The sequence below is a fragment of the Microcaecilia unicolor genome, chromosome 7 (genome assembly GCF_901765095.1).
Source record: "Microcaecilia unicolor chromosome 7, aMicUni1.1, whole genome shotgun sequence".
In the NCBI taxonomy this organism is placed as follows: domain Eukaryota; kingdom Metazoa; phylum Chordata; class Amphibia; order Gymnophiona; family Siphonopidae; genus Microcaecilia; species Microcaecilia unicolor.
Window position 1 is genome coordinate 249,565,150 of NC_044037.1, and position 19,892 is coordinate 249,585,041.

General features: G+C 41.4%; 1 protein-coding gene across 1 annotated transcript in view; it reads right to left on the bottom strand.

The window, feature by feature from the left end:
* The window catches only part of GALNT13 (polypeptide N-acetylgalactosaminyltransferase 13), a 408,240-nt gene that overhangs the window by 55,887 nt on the left and 332,461 nt on the right, over positions 1-19,892 (bottom strand). Inside the window, exon 10 of the mRNA XM_030210028.1 lies at positions 18,955-19,089. Within this exon, the coding sequence (XP_030065888.1) occupies positions 18,955-19,089 (135 nt within the window). The remainder of the gene's footprint in view (positions 1-18,954; positions 19,090-19,892) is intronic.

Below are 19,892 nucleotides of genomic sequence, written 5' to 3' on the forward strand. Positions count from 1 at the left end.
TCCTAGGGTCTCTGGTGCCCCCCTGCAGGCTATGAGTGGGCGCCCTGCGCGCCCCCCTCCAGCACCCGCGTGTGCCCCCCCCCCCCCAGCATCTCCTTTCTCTCTTCTCCCACCCTGCCCCTGTCCAGCGATTCTCCTTCGCCCCCATCCCCCGCCGCCCTTGGTGCTTTAAATCTTTAATTTACCTCCGTTCCAGCAGCCGTGTCATTTGAAAGCCTTGCCCCGTCTCTAGCCTTTCCTCCCTTCGTGAGTTCATTCTGGAGTCCCGCCCTCGAGGAAATGACGTCAGAAGGCGGGACTGCGGAACGAACTCACGAAGGGAGGGAAGGCTAGAGACGGGGCAGGGCTTTCAAATGATGCGGCTGCTGGAACAGAGGTAAATTAAAGATTTAAAGCACCAAGGGCGGCGTGGTATGGCGGCACAGCGCCACAGCAGCGCCCTTGAAAGCAGGCACCCCCCTGCGGTGCTTACCCTGCTTACCGGGTTTGACCGGCCCTGCTGATCAGAAACAGACAAATAAAGTAGCAATCAATGTAGACTGGGTAATGACAGTTGCTATCTCAAGAGCAGCAGAACCACAGAAGTGGAAAGAACAACAAAGTCCCACGGGTAATCTCAGAGCAGGAAAGGAATGGGAACAGAATCAGGCTCTTCAAAAAAACAGACCAAAGACATCCAAAGTTGAGGAAAAGTTTATTGAGAGAAGACTCTACAAGGTACTCTGTTTCGGCACCTTCTTCAGCAGTCTTGATGCTTTGTCAGTATGCTCTTATTGACAAGGTGTTATAGAGTGATTCTCTTATAGAGGAATGTTGTAGTCTTTAGAAAGACCTCTTGGAGTATAATTAGAAGTATGGCTACTAGACGCCACTGGTAAACAGCCTTTCAGATGGGGGAGGACAAAGGTACCCCATCCTAACCCCCAGATCTGTCAGTTTTTATCATTTTTGTGTATTCCATTGGAAGTATAGGTCTAGCTTGATAGAAGCTGTAAAGAAGAACTTTTGGTAATTTTTGCAACACTACTATTAACTTCACTGCAACTTTTTCTGGAGGAGTTTCATAGGAACTCAGCAGCACCAGAAAGTGCACCCTCTTCTGACTGTGCCTGCCTTCCTTCTCTGCAGGTAACTTTTCCAACAAAACAATGAGCATAGGTTTGAAAAATCAAACTTAAATGTGGTGGTGGTCTTTCCATCCACAGGAGTGTCTCTCGAATCTACAGGTAGAAGTATGATGAACAATACAGATAGTGATGTGCATTTGTTAGCACCCCAAAATATTTAATGTGCAGAAAAGAAATTAAGAAGTGTATTTTCAAAGTACTTACACTTACAAAGTTATGTGGTAACTTAGTGTAATACCCCATGGAATGGATATTATTAGAGTGATAGATTTTTCCCAGTGCCCTGGGAGGAGCGAGATCCCTGTAGAGGGCTGGAGTGGTAGAGTATCCCTGGGTGGGAGATAGTTTGAAATAGAATGCAGAATACTGCCCTGGTAATGAAGAGTGATGGGGGTGGGGTGGGGATGGAAGTAGATAAAGCTAAAGTTATGTCCTTTGGTGGGAGTGGGGGTCTTTGGTTGCCGCAGGTCTGGAGCTGCCTGAACATCCCCTGCCATTGACAAGGAGGAGAGAGAGGGGAGTCCTGAGAATTGGAGAGATCCACTGGCCGTAAAATGCAGATTGTGTCTGTAATAAGTGGCAACCGGGAGACAGTGTGCTACGGGTGGGTAGAAGACCCAGTCCAGGGGCAGGGGAGGGGACTGGAGCCAGGGAAAGCTCATCCCAGAACCAGGGTGGACCAAAAGTGGGGGTCATCACTGGAGGAGGGTCAGATCAAGGGGGGGATCTCAGCCCCTAAAAGTAAATCAGTGTTAAGGAGTACAGCCTTTAGGGATAATATGATAATATTTCTCTATTGGACGGGCATGGACAGGAGAAACTGTATATATATAAATAGCCCTGAATGAGAATTCCCCTGTAGATACACCTGACGAGAATAGTGGCAAAGGTGTTCCCTCTAGGAATAACAGAAGTTGGATGTTAAGGCTGCTTTGGAGTTTAACAAGTGACTGTGCTGGAAAGTTAAAGTTTGCTTGTTGTAGCAGTTTGCAAATAAAAGTTAATTTTTGTTATTAAAACTTTGGAGTGTTGTGTGGTTCCTGGACTTAACAGCTGAGTGGAACCCCGAACTGGTGAGAGAATCTGACCCCTCAAACCCCCAGATCGCTATTCCGGACTATAGATCCACTCCCAAGCTTGGCTGCAGGTGAACTTGAATGGGTTAGTGAGGTGAGCGTGGCCCTGAATGTAAAACTGACTGAAACAACTGAACTCTGCTTTGTGGCCCGGGGTCAGAGCCAGCGCACATGTGAGAGCTGGGTTACACTATGGAACTTTGTAAGTACTTTGAAAATGAGCCCCTTAACATGTTAACATATGAAACAACACATGTAAACTCAATTTGCATTTGTTCAAAATTTCTAATGTGCATTGAAAAAATTTTGAAACAAGATGCAACAATGTCCGAAAAAATAAAGACTAAGAATCTGAAAATGAACCGAAAATTCTTTGCCTCTGCACACCCCTAATACACATACATTTACCCATAGACTGACTAGTCAAATCCAGTGGAAAGAGCTTTGCACATTGCCCTTTGAATATGCCAGCTCTTCTATGCCTCTTGCAATCCATGCCATCCTGTAGATGTGCTGAGTATTGTCGGAAACGCATTATTGGTTCCACTGAGTCAATATTCACTGCATGTTGTCATGGCAACCTTTCTAATTGATTCCATGGGAGCTAGAGAGAGACACAATAAATTACTATGGCAATCCCTGACAAATAAACAGAATAGTCTTCTGAGATCATAGATGATCCTCTAAGGCAGTGGTTTTTAACAGGTTTTTTTCCTATTGGAACCCACTTGAAGAAAAAATTTTTCTCAGAAATGGAAGAAACACACTTTTACCCATATTATTCAGTTTCCCAGCTTGCATTATTCTCTCCTGGCCTCCATTCCACACTTCTATCTCAGTTCATACATTCTCCTTGACCACTATCCCAATATCAATCCCTCTTCCCTAGACCTCCTTACCTACTCATTCTCCAGTACCTTGCTCACTTACACCCATAACCCCCCCCCCCCCCCCCACACACACCTGTGTCAATTGCTCGTTTCCTCCCTCCAAGTATAGCCTGGGGCTAAAATATATAAGCCATTTTTACTTGCATGTTACTGGTGATGCCAATTAGCATTTACAACTGCTCTGAGTCAGTCTGTCAGTTGATTACTCATTTGGACATAAGCTTAAAAAGAGCAAATGAGAGGGCACTCATGCTTTCCTTTCTAATTTTTAAAACTACATTAAAAAAACTAAACTTTGAGTTTTAGGGTTCAGCTTCTTAATTGTTTCCCCTTAGAACAATTTTGTGAAATCTAGCACTTATGAATTTATTAAAAAAAAGTTTTAGGACGGATATATCTGTTTCTTGTGATCTACAGCCAAGTGATCATTTTACTCCCATGTGAAGCCTTTTGGATTAATGTTTCTCAGTGTCAGGATCACAACTGTTACTTGGTTGTGACATGCTAGTGATGGAGTTGTGGTCCTGAACTCATTCCTGGAAGCATCCCCTTTCCCATTCTGGTTTTCTGTGAGGCAGAAGTATAGAAGTAGCAGCTTTCAGCTGCTGACTCAACTTCATGCTGCTCTCAAGAATTTTGAGCTATGTGACATCCTTGTCCTCATGCTGATTATTCAAAACATGGAGGGGTGTAGGGAGGTGTAGCTCAGACTACAATGAAGCTTCACCAGAACAGATACCCAGATTTCTACATCAGAATCATAATTTTCATCTCATTCCCTTTGGATTGTATGGTTCAAAAATGTATTACCATTGAATTGAATGGTTTAAAAATTTAACACTTAAGGAGTACTAATTGCAAACTCTGTCACATTTGCCATAGTTGGCAAGTCACCTATGAACAGCCATTCAGGATCGTTAGGAGTTACGGCATACCAATGGCCTCTGGTTGTGAGTGGGTCAGCTTAGTTTTTTGAAAAGGGGCTGAAGAGTAAAGGGAATCTGGAGAAGAGGTTAGTCTGTTGTTTTATTTGGTTTATAGTGTATCATTAATTGCTATTATATTTTTATGATGTTTTATGATATGTTATACTCTGTTTTTAGTGTTATTGTTAAAATATTGAAGTGGTGGTTTATTAAAGGAGGAATATTATTTTTCTCTGATTAGTTCTTGGACTCTTGAGAGTCACGTGAAAAACACAACCAAGAAGATGTTCCACTCAATGTGGAAACTAAAAAGAGTAAGACCTTACTTCCCAAGGACCGTCTTCCGCAACCTGGTACAATCAATGATACTCAGTCATCTAGACTACTGCAACGCATTATACGCCGGCTGCAAAGAGCAAATAATCAAGAAACTTCAGACAGCTCAAAACACAGCAGCTAGACTCATATTTGGAAAAACAAAATATGAAAGTGCGAAACCACTACGAGAAAAGCTACACTGGCTCCCACTTAAAGAACGCATCACATTCAAAATATGTACCCTAGTTCACAAAATCATTCACGGAGATGCCCCAGCCTACATGTCAGACCTGACAGACCTACCACCCAGGAATGCTAAAGAATCATCCCGCACATTCCTCAATCTCCACTTCCCCAACTGTAAAGGTCTAAAATACAAACAATCGCATGCATCAACCTTTTCCTACTTGAGCACACAATTCTGGAACGCGCTGCCGCGCAACCTGAAAACGATCTATGAATTAACTAACTTCCGCAAAATACTGAAGACCCATCTCTTTGACAAGGCATACCACAAAGATCAACAAATGTGAACTCCTACACATATATCCAGAATTGTCTTATAATATTTGCTTGTTACACTACTATCTTGTTTCATCAATATCATGTTACCCAAGATCCTATGTAATACTAAATGTATACTCTCTTATATACTTCCACCATTCATGATGTATTGTAAGCCACATTGAGCCTGCAAATAGGTGGGAAAATGTGGGATACAAATGCAATAAATAAATAGTATTATTCTTTCTTCCTAGTGAAAGAGAGATGCGGGTAAGATTTATATTGTATAGATGTTTATTTCAAATTGCTGTTTGATTTTCATAAACCAGTTTTGGTTAAGGATTTTAGTCAAAGGAATGTGTACCTAAGTGTACCTAAGTATTAATACATGAATACTAAAGTGACTGAGAAAGGCTCAGAGCTGGAGGTTCTGCCTCCTATCTCCTGCCAGACCAAAAAAGTATGCATGTACTGCCATCACAAAATAGGAAATACATGAATAATTTTCAGTCCAATCCACACACAGAACAACCCCCTTCAAATCCTTTGTGCTCTGCATACGCACATGTAATCAATGGCTTTGTATACGCATAGGGCTATTTATGCATGTAAACCAATTATTCACAAGAGCAAATGCCACACAAGCCTAATCTGACTTCCATTGTTGCTATGTCATTTGACAGTATTCACGCTATTTGATACTTTCACCCATATACAAACACTTCCATTATGTTTCTTTTGGTATAAGTCCTTGGGCTATGAATCAAGAATATTTCTTTCTTATTAGCTCCACCTCATGGCTGATCTTATTCTTGCAAGTGTTTTACAAATTCTTTCCCTAAATTTCTTGTAAAGGTGTTTGCTGCAGGATATTAAAGAGTTCGTGAAAACAACTGTTATTATCTATTATTTTAAAATATTATATTACCAGCAAGTTGATAAAGCACTATTTAGTCAAATACAGTAAAAATGCTGTTTTGAGAAGAGATTCCTTACATAGCCCTTGTACTAAAGTGTGGTAACTTTTGCCCTGTGCAATAAATGCAAACAGGCACCACATTACATGCAGTGGTAGACGGCAGGGGTTGTGGCACCATGTCAGTCCTGTGAATCTTTGAGGACTGCACCTCCATCCACTGGGGTGGGGGGTATAGTCTGGTGACTGCTGAGATGAAAGCATCCATCTTTGGAGACAGAAGACTTCCCTTTTATTTTTTTATTTATAACATTTATACCCCACATTATCCCAAACAAGTTCAGGTTCAGTGTGGCTTACATCAAACTTTAAAGCAAAGTACTATAAGGGTTAAACAAAAGTAAAAGACAATAAGAGGTATAACATCATAGCATCAGAATGACTCAACACTGGGATATAATATAACATTGCCTTAGATATTGACACTTTCAACCCTATATTGAGGGTGTCCCACTCTTATGCAATCATGTTCTTAAAAGTCCTATGCACTGGGAATACCAACACTGGCTTCTTTGTCCCCTCTTGCAGAGGGTCTTTTAGTCTTTGCACTCTCCGCTGGTTGAGAGTCTAAAATCATGAATGCCATGAGCACTTGAGTTATCAAGGTGGACCACTCATCCCTATGGAAAATACCGACTACCATAGCATCTTTGCCTGGAAGAACATCATCTTCCTCAAGCCAATCTCCCTGATCTCTCAACCTGGATACACTGCTGATGCTCACTGAGACTGCTAATCCCAGGGAATCTCCTTCCAGACATTCCTCATCCAGGAGTAAACGAGGCTTCCAAGCTCCTAAGGACTCTTTCTGAGGAAAATCTCACCTCTGCAATTTATAGAACAAAATGGAGAACAAAGGTATAATATGATGGGGAAAGGGAGATCTCCACTTGACACTACAATCTTAACAATAGTTGTTATTTAGTAAAAAGGAGGAAAAAGGATCTCAGCGACCATGCACAAACCTTGAATTTTCAATTACTGATCCTTAAAAAAAAACTTAAATATTTTTCATTATTCTAGTATTTTTTAACCATTTTAATTTTTATCATTGAATAACATATAACTTAAATTCAGTAAAGATCATCTTAAAAAAACAAAAAACAATTTTGTGCAGCCTTGACTCATATAAAAAGCAAATACTTAGCTTAAAGATCAAACCCGATCCTCCTATGGGACCCGTTTCACCAGTAAAAAACTGGCTTCATTAGGGTCATTCAATTCGGAATTGTATATTTATTTATTTGCTGCATTTGTATCCCACATTTTCATATCAGTAAACATTGTCTGCAATGAATACAAAACAAATTCCATTAGAATACTCAATTAATTTTACCCAATAAACCAAAACACTTAAAACTAACTTACTTATACCTGTTTACTAAGCCGCACTAGTAGCTGCCATGCGCTAATGCTGACAGCCCGGAGGTTACATCTGGCTGCAGGCTACACCATTGAAAATGGTGCTGCTCTAACTAAAACACCAGTGAATGCACTTTAAAGCTTCAAGTCTGTAGTCTTACCCACCTTCATATTCACTGTATAACCCCCCTGTTTATTAAGCCACACTAGTGGCTGCTGTGTGCAAATGCCGACACAGCCCATTCACTTTGAGTGCGTTGTGTCGGCATTGTCGCATAGCTTAGTAAACAGGGAAGTAAATATAACACATTATTTGTTAACACTCTAACTCTACTCATACATATTTTTAATGTATGACAACCAGATCGACTAAATTATTATCTCCCTGGCTCTTAAAGTGCCTACGCATGCTCTATTAGTACTAATTTCAATAAAAAGTCAGATTGAACCACCCCCATTATGATACCCTGAGTCCAAAAATTCAGATCAGTATTCTAATTTTCTCAGTCCTCTTGAAAAACAGTATTTGATTACAAGGTTCATGTTTAAGATTTTAACAGACATCTTCTGTGCCGCAAACATTCGTCAGCATATTTTTTTTGGCGTGTTCTTAAAAATCCAGTCTCTTAAAGAAACATAATCCATTCAATGGCCTGATTCAATCCCTTCGGCTCCAATGAGTCAAGCATGTAAATCCACTATGACTCTCTTCTTTTAATCTATGGATTCCTTGGGGAGGGGGGGGGGGGGTTCAAAGTCAAGAATAAAACATTTTAACTCATTGACTTTATGTGAAAAAGTTATGCAATGCTCAAGTAATGATTCGTTTAATTTGTGCAGTTTTGTATTAGATTTATGTTCCAGCATTTTGTTCTCAAACTTCTGCTCATCATTCCTACGTAGATCTTCTAACAAGGACATGGAACCAGATAGATAGCATATTCAAATTTACAGTTGCTAAGTGTTTCAGATAATACTTTTTTGCATCCAGGGGATCTGTAAACTCTTTCAACTGCATAGTCACTGAACAAATACTGCAGCTCATACATTTATAATGTCCCTGCGGTAAGACAGAGGAGCTCTTTATCTTCTTAGTGTAATCCCCTGTTAGATTGGGATTACTGAAGGGGTGAGCCCTTGTAGAGTCACTGGAGGAGGACTGGGAGATCCCTGGGTGGGAGGAAGCCCTGCCCATGGGGAGTATGTTGGGAATAAAATGGAGAAAGATAGTGCCCATGTGGGGAAGAATGAAGCTCTGGAAGGAGTTGGGAGGAAATAATATAGAAAAATTAGAGCGGGAAAGGTTTTTGGTTGCCTGCAAGCCCCTGCCAAATGACCCGAAGAAGGAGAATGGCTATAATCAAGGGACAGTTGTTGACCTATCTACAGCAACTGGAGAAGGAGCCAGAGCTTTGGGTAGATTGGGGAGTCTGGCCCATAAGCGGGGTTTGGAGCAGGAAGAAGCCTGCCCAAGGCCAGGGTGCTATACACTCATGGAAGTAGGACAACCATAACGGATCTGTGCCTGGTGGTAACGGAGTGCATTGGAAGGAGAAAACAGCCCGGAGGTTACATCTGGCTGCAGGATAGGTATAAGTGGAGTTACTGTACATATGTGAATAGCCTTGGGAAGAAACGATCCCTGTTTATATGCATATATAAGTAGTTATAGAATAGTTTATATCACTGACTGTTGAACGGATCACTGAATTAAGAGTTTGTTAGTTGCAGAAGTTACAATAAAAGGTTGAAGTTTGTTAATAAGCCTCTGGGAGTGTTGAGTGGTTGCTGGACTGGAGTGGAACCCTGAACTGGAAGAGTGTCTCCCAAATCCCCGGATCGATATTCTGGACCATTACCCACCCCAGCCTGACTGTAAGGGGACTGGAAAGAAGCACAGGGTACGTATGGCCTGAGAGTGAGCAAAGACTGTGGAGTATAAGTGTGAAGAGAAAGCTTTTTTCTTTTGTGGCCCAGGTCTGGAGCTAGTGCCGGGTGAGACCCGAGTTACATTGGTAACTGCAGGACTCAACAGTTCTTTTAAGTTCTTTTCTCATTGAAATGCAATCCTCAAATCTGTAGCCTGAAAAACAGGGTGCAGTTTAATGATCTCCCAGTTCCTTCTTACAATACGAGACATATCTGAGCCTTTAGGAGAACACCTAGGTCTGGATGTTCTCCTCTTCACTTTGATGTACTGGCTTCTCCAACAACAACAACAACAAAATCTCTATTATAATATCATGCTGGCTTAAATGCTGACTTGAGTACTTTTCTAGGAAACGCCAAAAAAATGTGCCCACAACTGCTCGCAGCCCAGATGTCTGTTAAAATCTTGAACATGAACCTTGTGAGCAAGGTTTTCCAAGAGAATTGAGAAAATTAGAATACTGATCTGAATTTTTAGACTCAAGTTATAATGGGGGTGGTTCAGTTTGGCTTTTTATTGAAATTAGTATTAACAGAGCGTGTGCAGGCATTTTAATATTTTAAGCGCCACAGAGATAATAATTTAAGGTTAATTATGATAAGATTTTCATACATTAAAATGTGTTCGAGTAGAATTAGAATGTTAACGAATAATGTGATATATTTATATAGTGAATATGACAGCAGGTCAGACTATAGGCTTGAAGGTTTAAAGCACAAGCGCTGGAGTTTTAGTTAAAGCATCGCCATTTTCAATGCTGCAGCCTGCCGTGAAGCTGTATCCAGCAGACACTAAGGGGGTTGTTTACTAAAGCTTAGCTTGAATTATCTGCAGTTATAACTCAAGCTAAGCTTTAGCAAACAACCCCCTAAGGGCCTTGTTTACTAAGGTGTGCTAGCGTTTTTAGCACATGCTAAAAATTAGCATGCGCTAATGCTAGAGACACCCTTAGGAATACAAATGTGTCTAGCATTAGTGCATGCTAATTTTTAGCATGCGCTAAAATCGCTAGCACGCATACAGTGCAGTAAATAAACAGAGCCCTAAGTAAGTTAGTTTTAAATGTGTTGGTTTACTGGGTAAAATTGAGTATTGTAATAGAATTTGTCTGTTTTGTACTCATTGCAGACATGAAATGAAATGACCCTGATGAAGCCAATTTTTTGCTGATGAAACGGGTCCCATAGGAGGATCAGGTTTCATCTTTAAGCTAAGTATTTGCTTTTTCTATACGTCAAGGCTGTATGAAATTGCTTTTTTTGAGATGATCTGCACTGATGAAGTTATAAATTGGTTACAAAATACTAGAATAATGAAAAATATTGAAGGTTATTTTTTTAAAGGATCAGTAATTGACAACTGGAACCACTGCAGCACAGACTAATTAAGTTTAAAATTGAAGGTTTGTGCAAGGTTACAGAGATCCTTTTTAATAAACAGCTATTGTTAAGCTTGTAGTGTCAAGGGGAGATCTCCCTTTCACTGTGGAAAATCTCACCCTCTCAATGTTTCATACTAACTGTCAGGCAACAAGCTCTTTCTCAAGCAAAATGCCTTATGTATTAGCAGCAGAAATTCTGGTATCGCAGCACAGACTAAATATGCTAGAAAACACTTGTCTCCCTGTGCTGCTAGCTCAGCCTGGCTCAAAACTGAAGGACTCTGCTCTTCACCTGCAGCAACTACCAAGGCAGTGTTTCCCACCATAATCGGGACCTCCACTCTTGGGGTAATCGTGTTTTTCTAAACTCCGTGCATTTCTGTATCCTGTACATGGTATCAGTTTTCTTTGAAGTAACCTGGACTTTTAGCAGAGGTTCACAGTTTTTCAAAACAATATCCTTCATAACAGTATGAATCACTGTTCCCCTCTCTAGCAGGAGAATCATAATCTAGAAAATCAAAGAACTCTGAAAGGTTCCTTGCCAGTCTCTAATTTGAAAGGTATGGGTGGGCCACTTCACGGACAAAACTCTTACCCTCACTCACAAGGTTGTAAGTTCTGGTATTCCTTCCTATCTTCCTACATCTATCATTCTATATGCACCCCCTAGGTTTCTATGTTCCCTTAACAATTGCCAGCTGCATATGCCACCTGAACAATCAGCAAAATATGAATCTACTAGGCAAAGTGCATTCTGTTGCACTGTGCTCTCTTTTTGGAATGCATTTCCAGCCACTGTTTTCTTAGAGTTGTCCTATCCCAAGTTTCATTCTGCCTTAAAGACCCAACTATCTTTGAACATCTTTGGGGACCAGTCCGTAAGTAGTGCTGTGCACATGAATACCCTGAGCCTGTTTCTGACCTCATTCTGACCATGTCTTTATCTTATGTGCGAGTTGTTGGTCTGCTCTCTTTTCTATTTTAAATTGGTGCTCCTTTCTACTCTTTCATTTTGCTTTTGAATGTACACCACCTTGTTAAGCCATTGAGGAAAGACAGTATGTTAAGATTACTAATAAACTCTCTCTCTCTCATATATAAGAAGGCTCTATGCTTTTTAGGCGTGTATACCCCCATGACAATTTTATAAGAGGGAAGGGATTAAGGAATAGTTCACCTCTTTTTTCAGTTGTAGCTGAAGGCAAGTTACATTCAGGTACAGTAGATATTTTCCTGTCCTTAAAGGGCTTAAATTCTAAGTTTCTACCTAAGGCATTGGAGGGTAAAGACACTTGCCCAAGATCACAAGGAGCTGCACCGGTATTCAAACCCTGGTTTCCCTGGTTTGATTGTTGCTCTAACCATGAGGCTGCTCTTCCATTCGAGTATGTACAACACAGCTCTACATGCCCAAACCCTTATAAAATCACTCCCAACAAACTGTCTTACTATAAATTAACTTGACTACACATTGATTTTACAGAAAGACCAATATGAATTCATGGACAAATGCATGGGGTACTATTTGATTTGTAATAAACATGGAGTTAAAAAAAAGAAACTAGTCAGGTGCAATGCACTAGGAGTGGAATGGAGAGGTAGTTGCTAAAGACCAGGAAATGGGAATGAATGTATAAGTAGACACAACTGTAGCAGCAGTAACAGCAGCAAGAATCAGGCTCATGTTGGCTCACATTTAACTGCTGGAAAGGGAGGGCTGAAGCAAAGAACAAAGATGCCATCCTTTCATTGTATTAAACCTTTGTTAGGAGGATGGGAACTAGGCTTTGAGCACTTACATGAATATCTACGTATTTAATATTGTACAGACAAGGCTACTAGACTAAGCTGAAAGCCTGTGCAAGCTGAAATTTATACAAGGAATGATTAGGAGTTTCAATTATGTTATACAAACCTATCAATGAATTGTCTTGCTGACAACTATTTTACTCTAAGATTAACAAATGAAACAAAGAGGCATGTTCTAAGGATGGATTTTAACATTTTCAGATAAAACGATTCTTTACTAAAAGAGTGGTGGAATTCTAGAACATTTTGTCCATGAATACTATTATAGTTACAAAATTACAACAGTTCAAATAAAATATGATAAAATCCAATACCAGGCATATTGAGAAGTAATAAAAAAAAAACCCCTACAGAAGTCACTCAGAATCAATAACGCAACTCTACCATACCATAACAGCACTAACTTCCAGGCGTAACACAACAAGGGCCTACCTAGGAAAAGACAATGGGCATTAAAATATCAATTCACCTATTGGAAAACTAAACAAGCCTGATTAGCATGGATTGGTCCTACATAGATATGCTAACAGAGAATCCAGTCTCTTTCACATATGAAGAACACAGACAAATTCTCTCACCAAGTACGGAATAAGTAATCACAAACTAAAAATAGAAATATGTATACAAAAAGTAAATTAACCCCCCCCCCCCCCCCCCAAAAGCCTGACTGTGCATATAATGCAACAACCAGGGAAAGAGAAGCAGTGATGCATGCCCCCCTCTGCTGTGCAAAATATAAAGATAGCAAATGTAAATTTCAAAAACTGGTGTATTCCAATCACTACATTACAAATTAGCAACTAAAACACAAATGGAAAATAAGGTGATAACATTTTTTATTGGATTAACTTAATACAATGTTTGATTAGCTTTCAAAGGCCAAAACTTCTTATCTTCGGTCAGGACAGGATAACTTAACAGCAGTATACTGTCCAACCTAAGGAAGGAGGCTATGGCCTCCAAAAGCTAGAAAACTAGTCAAAAATGTATTTAGTCCAATAAAAATGTATCATCTTATTTTCTATTTTTTAGAAAATGTATTAACCTATAAAGTGGACTAACACAGCTACATACTTCATCCTAAATAAAAAATAAAATTCTTTTTCTACCTTTGTTGTCTGGCCACTTAATTTTCCTAATTGTGTTGATCCTAGTATGTGGTTACTGTTTTCTGTCTTCTTTTCTTATCTGTTCCTTTCAGCTTTCTTCCTTTTTAGATTTTAATCATTCATATTCTCCAGTATCTCCCTCTTGTTACTGCATCTACGTACAGCTTTCCATCTCTATCCCTCATCCTGGCCCTCCCATTCTCCTTTCTCTTATTCCCCAGACTTTCACTAACTCAACTTTCCCCCTACCCAGCCACCCTGCCATCCAGTTTTCTCTCCCTCTACTACCTACTATCCAGCAGCTCCTCTCTCTCTCTCTGTCACCTGCCATCCAGCAGCTCCTCTCTATATCTTCCTACCTCCCCCCACCATTCAGCAGGTCCTCTGTGTATTTCTCTCTCCTCCACTGCATCCAGACAGCTCCTCTCTTGTTTTTGTTCTCTCTCACTGCTATCCTGTATCTCCTCTCTTGTCTCTCACCACCTACCCCACCATCCAGCATTATTCCTGTCTGTCTCTCCCCTTCTCTTCCCCATCCAGCATTGCCCTGTATTACTCCCCCATGCAATATGTCTCTGTTCTCCATCCAGGATTGCCTCATCTTTTTCTCTACCCCATGCAGTAATGCCCTGTCTCTCTCTGTCTGTCTGTCTGTCTCTCTCTCTCAACTCCTCCCCCCCTCCCAATGCAGTATTGCCTCTCTCTCTCTCTCTCTTTCTCCCCATGCCATCCAGCATCTGTCTCACCATCACCCTATGGGGATCAAAACCAGGAAGTCTTTCTCCAAACTTTGTTCTCTGTAGTAGATAAAATACAACCAGAAAAGCCAGACACGGGCCCTTTTTGGCCTATGAAAGGGCTGTATCAGGGGATCAGAAATTATTGGCAACAGGATAAAATAAAAACATGTTAGTAAAAGGGTTATAATGAGTCATAAAAATAAAGGACTTCTTGTAGACTTATAAAAAGACCAAAACATGTACCTAAAAAGAAATGTGTGTACACTAAAAGATTAATCAACCACATGTACAGTCAAAATCATATAACTTATAACACATCTACAAAATAATTTAGTACTAAAATAAGCAATGGATAGTATTACAGACTAAGGGGTATGTTTACTAAGGTGCGTTAGTGTTTTTAATGCACCTTTAAAGTTAAGGCGTGTTAAACGCTACACACCTATACATTTCTATGGGCGTATTAGCGTTTAATGTGCATTAACCATTAAAGCGCATTAACCACACTAATGCATCTATAGCGCACCTTTGTAAACATAGGCGTAAGAGATGAAAGGAGGTGCACCAAGTATTGCATAAAAATGACCTCAACAGCTTGGTTTTGATCTGCTGTTTTCTACCACCTTATTCGATCTTGCGGATCGTCTGCCCTGTTCTTTCTTTGGTTATCTGACCTTCTATCCAGCATTGATCCACTTGTATGTGTGTGTGTCTCTCCCACACCATTCAGCATTGCCTCACTTGTCTGTCTCTATTTCCCACCAAGCATTGGCCATGCCTCTCTCTCTCTCTCTCTCTCTAGGTCTGACCTAGAATTGCCCCATCTCTCTCCCCCTCACCAACAGTGCTTCTGTCTCTCTTACTGTCCCGACACTGCTTCCATCTCTCTCGCAGCACCCAGACACTGCTCCCATCTCTCTTGCAGCCCCTAGATATTGCTCTTATCTCTTTCCCTGCCCCCCCGCAGTGCTCTTATCTCTCCCTGCCCCCCACAGTGTTCTTATCTCTCCCTGACCCTGGCACTGCTCCTGTCTCTCTCCCTGCTCCCCCGGTACTGGTCCTGTATTTGTCCCCCGTCCCAAGCTGCCTGCCGGCATGAAGGAGCTTTTGTTCCCTCCCTCCTGTTGCCATCTCTGCTGGGCCCACAGTATTAATCATATAGCAAAGCTGTGTGGGACTGTGGTTCTCTGTATGCTTTGGCTGCTTCATCCCAGCTGGCCCCACCTTCTCCGATAACTTCCTCTTTTGGAGGAGGCAGGGCAGGCCCAGAAGAAGCAGTAGCAGTATGCAGAGAGCCACAGGTCCTGTGCAGCTTCACTGCATAATTACCACTGTGGACCCTGCAGAGATGGCAACTGGAGGGAGGGAACAAAAACTGCTGCTTGCCAGTGGGTGGCTGGGGGGGGGGGGGGGCACTACCAGAAAAGCACAGTTAGAACTGGGAAAACTTAGCCTCCCTAAGCCTCTTATACTGGGTGCCTTTGTTACTCACCAATGACCCAGGTTCTGCTGTCAGATGTGAAATTTAACGTTGACCTTGCTGAAGTCACTTTTGGAATAACCAGGTACCTCACCACTATAGGCTCTGAATCACGTACTGACAAACATTTGTCTCCTCTTATTTCCCAAACTGGTATCCACAACAGTCCTGAAGATTCTCTAAAAATTACACGTGCACTCCCCCCTCATTTACCTTGAGGTTCCTGGCTACAACATTTATATTGTTTCTGGATAGAGCTGACTCAAAGGAGCTAGCTCTGTGGGTGCTGTGGGTGCTTGAAAACCCCCCAATAATTCTGAAAAGTTGGCTCCTATTCTCACAATCACCTCATTTCTCTTCGGCCATCATGTCTTAATCATAAAAACCAGGTCTGCACCCGCATTCCATAATTACTTCATAAACAATTATAGGCTTATTCCTCATTGAATGAGCATGAAATAATATTACCTTCTCCCCCTCCCCACACACTTTAACAAATTTCCACAAATATGCCAATACACTTATATGTCAAATAGTGATTAACATTCGTATCCACATCCATTATCAGGATCAGTGCCGCTAAGTCTTTTATAAAATACAAGCACGGACCTAAATGACCATTTTGCTATCTATACACCTCATACAAAGTTATCTTCTAAATGTTGTAGTTGTACTAAAACTTTAACAAATGCTAAACAGCTATTTACTAAAACATGGTTTGTGTTTTTAACATCCGCTAACTTGCAGTACTGCATTAGCATGAGCAAAAAGCTGGAATAAATGCTTGCAACTAAGTTCCAGTGACACATGTGTAACTTACAGTATTCTGCAAGTTGCATGCGTAATTCTGCATTCTTCCCAAACTCTGCCAAAAAAACACCCATATGTACGCCCACCCGCACACTATACACTATTGACGATATGCACTTCATTGCAGAATACTGCTTAAGCGGTGTTCTGGCATACGTGTGTGTGCAGGGGAGGTAACTGGCACACAATGTTAGTGCATTGTTTATAGAAATACCGTCAAAGGGTGTCCAAATAAGGGTATGATGCTGTGATGCGTGTGCTACTAAACTGTGTAATAACTGGCTGCTATCAATCACTGGCACTAATTTGGAATTGCATGTACAACTGCTTATGCGTGATTCTATAAAGATCCACGCTTAAATGTTGTCACGTAGAACCCAGGGAAGGGTTATCCACTGAGTGGAAGAACAGCAAAATCCCACGAAAGTACAAGAAACAAAAAAAGAGTGGGAAGTGGACCAATGACTCCAGAGACTGGGACAACTAAGTCGAAAAAAATATTTTATTAAAGACTCAACACAGATCTGTGTTTCGGCCACAGGCCTGCCTCAGGTGTCTAGAAACATATAAAACAATGAATAAGTAAAAAGACATATATGAAATGCCAAAAGGGGGAATGGCAATAGACATGTCAGAAAAATAGAACAGGAGGGTAACAGAAGAAGTGGTTTATTACAAGTTACCCGACGTGGCCACGTTTCGCCCTCAGGCTGCGTCAGGGGTAAAAAAACTAATAGGGGTAAAAAGCAAAGTGAACCCCTAAAAATAGTCATACAACCACCTTACATAAGTGCTTCCCAAGCTTACTCAGCAAACTTCACAATGCTATGTGAAGTTTGCTGAGTAAGCTTGGGAAGCACTTATGTAAGGTGGTTGTATGACTACTTTTAGGGGTTCACTTTGCTTTTTACCCCTATTAGTTTTTTTACCCCTGACGCAGCCTGAGGGCGAAACGTGGCCACGTCGGGTAACTTGTAATAAACCACTTCTTCTGTTACCCTCCTGTTCTATTTTTTTGTCTTTTTTTGATCTGCTTTTTTTCTTTTGATTTGCCATTTCTGTGGCAGATCTTTGCCTTTTTTTTGTTTCTGTCTGCCAATAGACATGTCAGGACATTCCAACAAGTTACACGCAGAATTACTGAACACTGCCTATGCACACCTAAGTTGGGTGACGGCATTTACACCTGGTTTCAGCAGGCGTATGTCTGGCACCCAAAAGTTAGGCGCGGGATCAGTGCAGAACGCTATCTTTGACCGGTTTAGCCTAAGCGGTCAGGTGCTGAATATTGCCTTAACAGGTCAAGTTTTGGCAGCAAAAAATAAAACCAGATATTCAGTGGCCAGACATGTTTATGTTTAAGCATGGGTGACTAGAGCCCACACAAAGTAACAGGCATGGCTCTGGCCATCTTTTTGGGCAGACTGGATGGACCATGCCATCATTTACTGTGTTATTGTGTTTTTTTTTAGTGTGCTTGTGTCTGTGTGTATCTTTATTCTTTGTTGTGTGTGTAGGAGAAGTAACTGGAGTTGGGGAGCACTTATGGGATAGCAAGTTTCAGGGAGAAAGAATAGTTAGGACCATATAGAGGTAGTTGTGGGGGACTAGCTTTGGGGGAGGGGCAATTTGTGGAGTGGTGGGGCAGCAGCAGGATTAGTTTTTTTATGTTGGGTGTTATGGGTGTTATGTCAGTTGCAGGTATGGTACTTATTGGGTGTAGAATAGTTTGTAGAGGTTTATTTTTTGGAAGGTGGGGCAGTTCTGGGGTACATTTGGGAGTGGGGCATTTTACAGGGTGGTGGAGCAGATAAGAGTTCTTTTTCAAGTGAGGCAGTTTGCAGAAGGGAGTTGTGGGGGTGTGGAAAGTTTAGGTGTGATGTGGCAGTTGCAGGGGATATTTTTGGGTGTGGACGCAGTATGTAGTGTGGCATGGCAGCTGTAGGGGTCAGTTTTTTTGGAGACAGAGCAGTTTTTGGGGTGGTAGTCAGGGGCAGTTTTGGGGATGAGCCTAAACAACTATTCAAATGATATGCAACACTATGAAATGTTGCACTGTAGTATAATACATTACCATCCATTAAGATAATGTAGAATACCGAAGTTTATTCAAAGCCAGGACAAGACAGACGTGCAAAATCCATAGCACTGCCATAGATCATAGGGGAACCATCCTTTTCTTTTCTCATCTATCAGGTTAGCTGTAGAAATTAAGGGATAGCGCTATACCTTTGTGCATTATAAATGTCAGCCTTTCAATGTGTGTGTTTATTAATGGAAAGGGGAACCAAAGCAAGGCAGGCTATGGACTTCATTGGCTTCCTGACTTCTGCACAAACATGAAAAATAATTTAATCTGGCATGCAATATTCCACTGTGTTTACATTTCTAAATAAAAATTAGTAGTTGTAATGAACAGAAGGGCTCCAGGTCCCTTCCTTATTACAACTGCAGACTGAAATGCAGATAGTAATGAAGGTTTTAACACAGTACATTTCCAGAATATTATGTACCTCAGAATCATACTCCCAGAGCTGATTTCCCCTCATATGATGACATTTTAACATGATCACTGGGCCATTGAGCCTAGAAACATCCAAGCATAAATCGTCTGTGCGGACCTCCTTGTCAGCGGTATAAGAAAATACCTGCAAGCACAAAATAATTATTAATTAATGCCCAATAGCAAGCACTGTACCTTCACAATCATGTTCTGCCTATTCTAGTTTATTTGGAAATTAGGGATGCCAAGTGGTCCAAGCTAATGTGGTCCTGATTTCACCTGACAGGGTACATGGGTTTATAGTCCTGCTGTTAGGGAAATCAGAACTGAAGCCCAAGGATGCAATGGGATAAAACCTAGCTCAGGTGATCCTGCCCAAACCACAACTGGCAAATTTTATGTACATATAGGGGGGGAAGTTATCAAGGTTCAGCAAAAGGTGAGCTTTTACTACAATTTGATTTAGAACGAAAGTCAGCAACCTGTTGTATAATAGTCATTTACTGTGGTAACTGAATAATGCTGCTAGGGAGCCACTTCACAAGGAGCGCTATTCTAGTGGCTCAAAGCATCGGACTACCAAGCTGCAACCCAATGCTCCCAGCTGTGACTTCCAGATCCCAGCCTCATTATCAAGCCCCTAGCCCCGATCCAGTCTCCAATGTCCGGATCCAAGTTCCCAACTCCCCCCCCCCCCATTCCAATCTTCAACCTTTGGATCTAGTCCCCAACCTCCAAAATTCGCCCCACCCCATACTTGTGCGCCTTGGTGGTCCGGTGGTCCCTGGGTAGGAGTGGTCCCCAGTTGTTCCTGCCCTTCTAGTGTTGCCTGTCAAAATGGTGCCCCTAGTGGCAGTCTTACCATACCATTGCTAGGGGGTTATGATTCCAGGGCACACATGTATGGGGGTGGAGTCAGGGGGACTTTTGGAGGCTGGGGACTGGAAC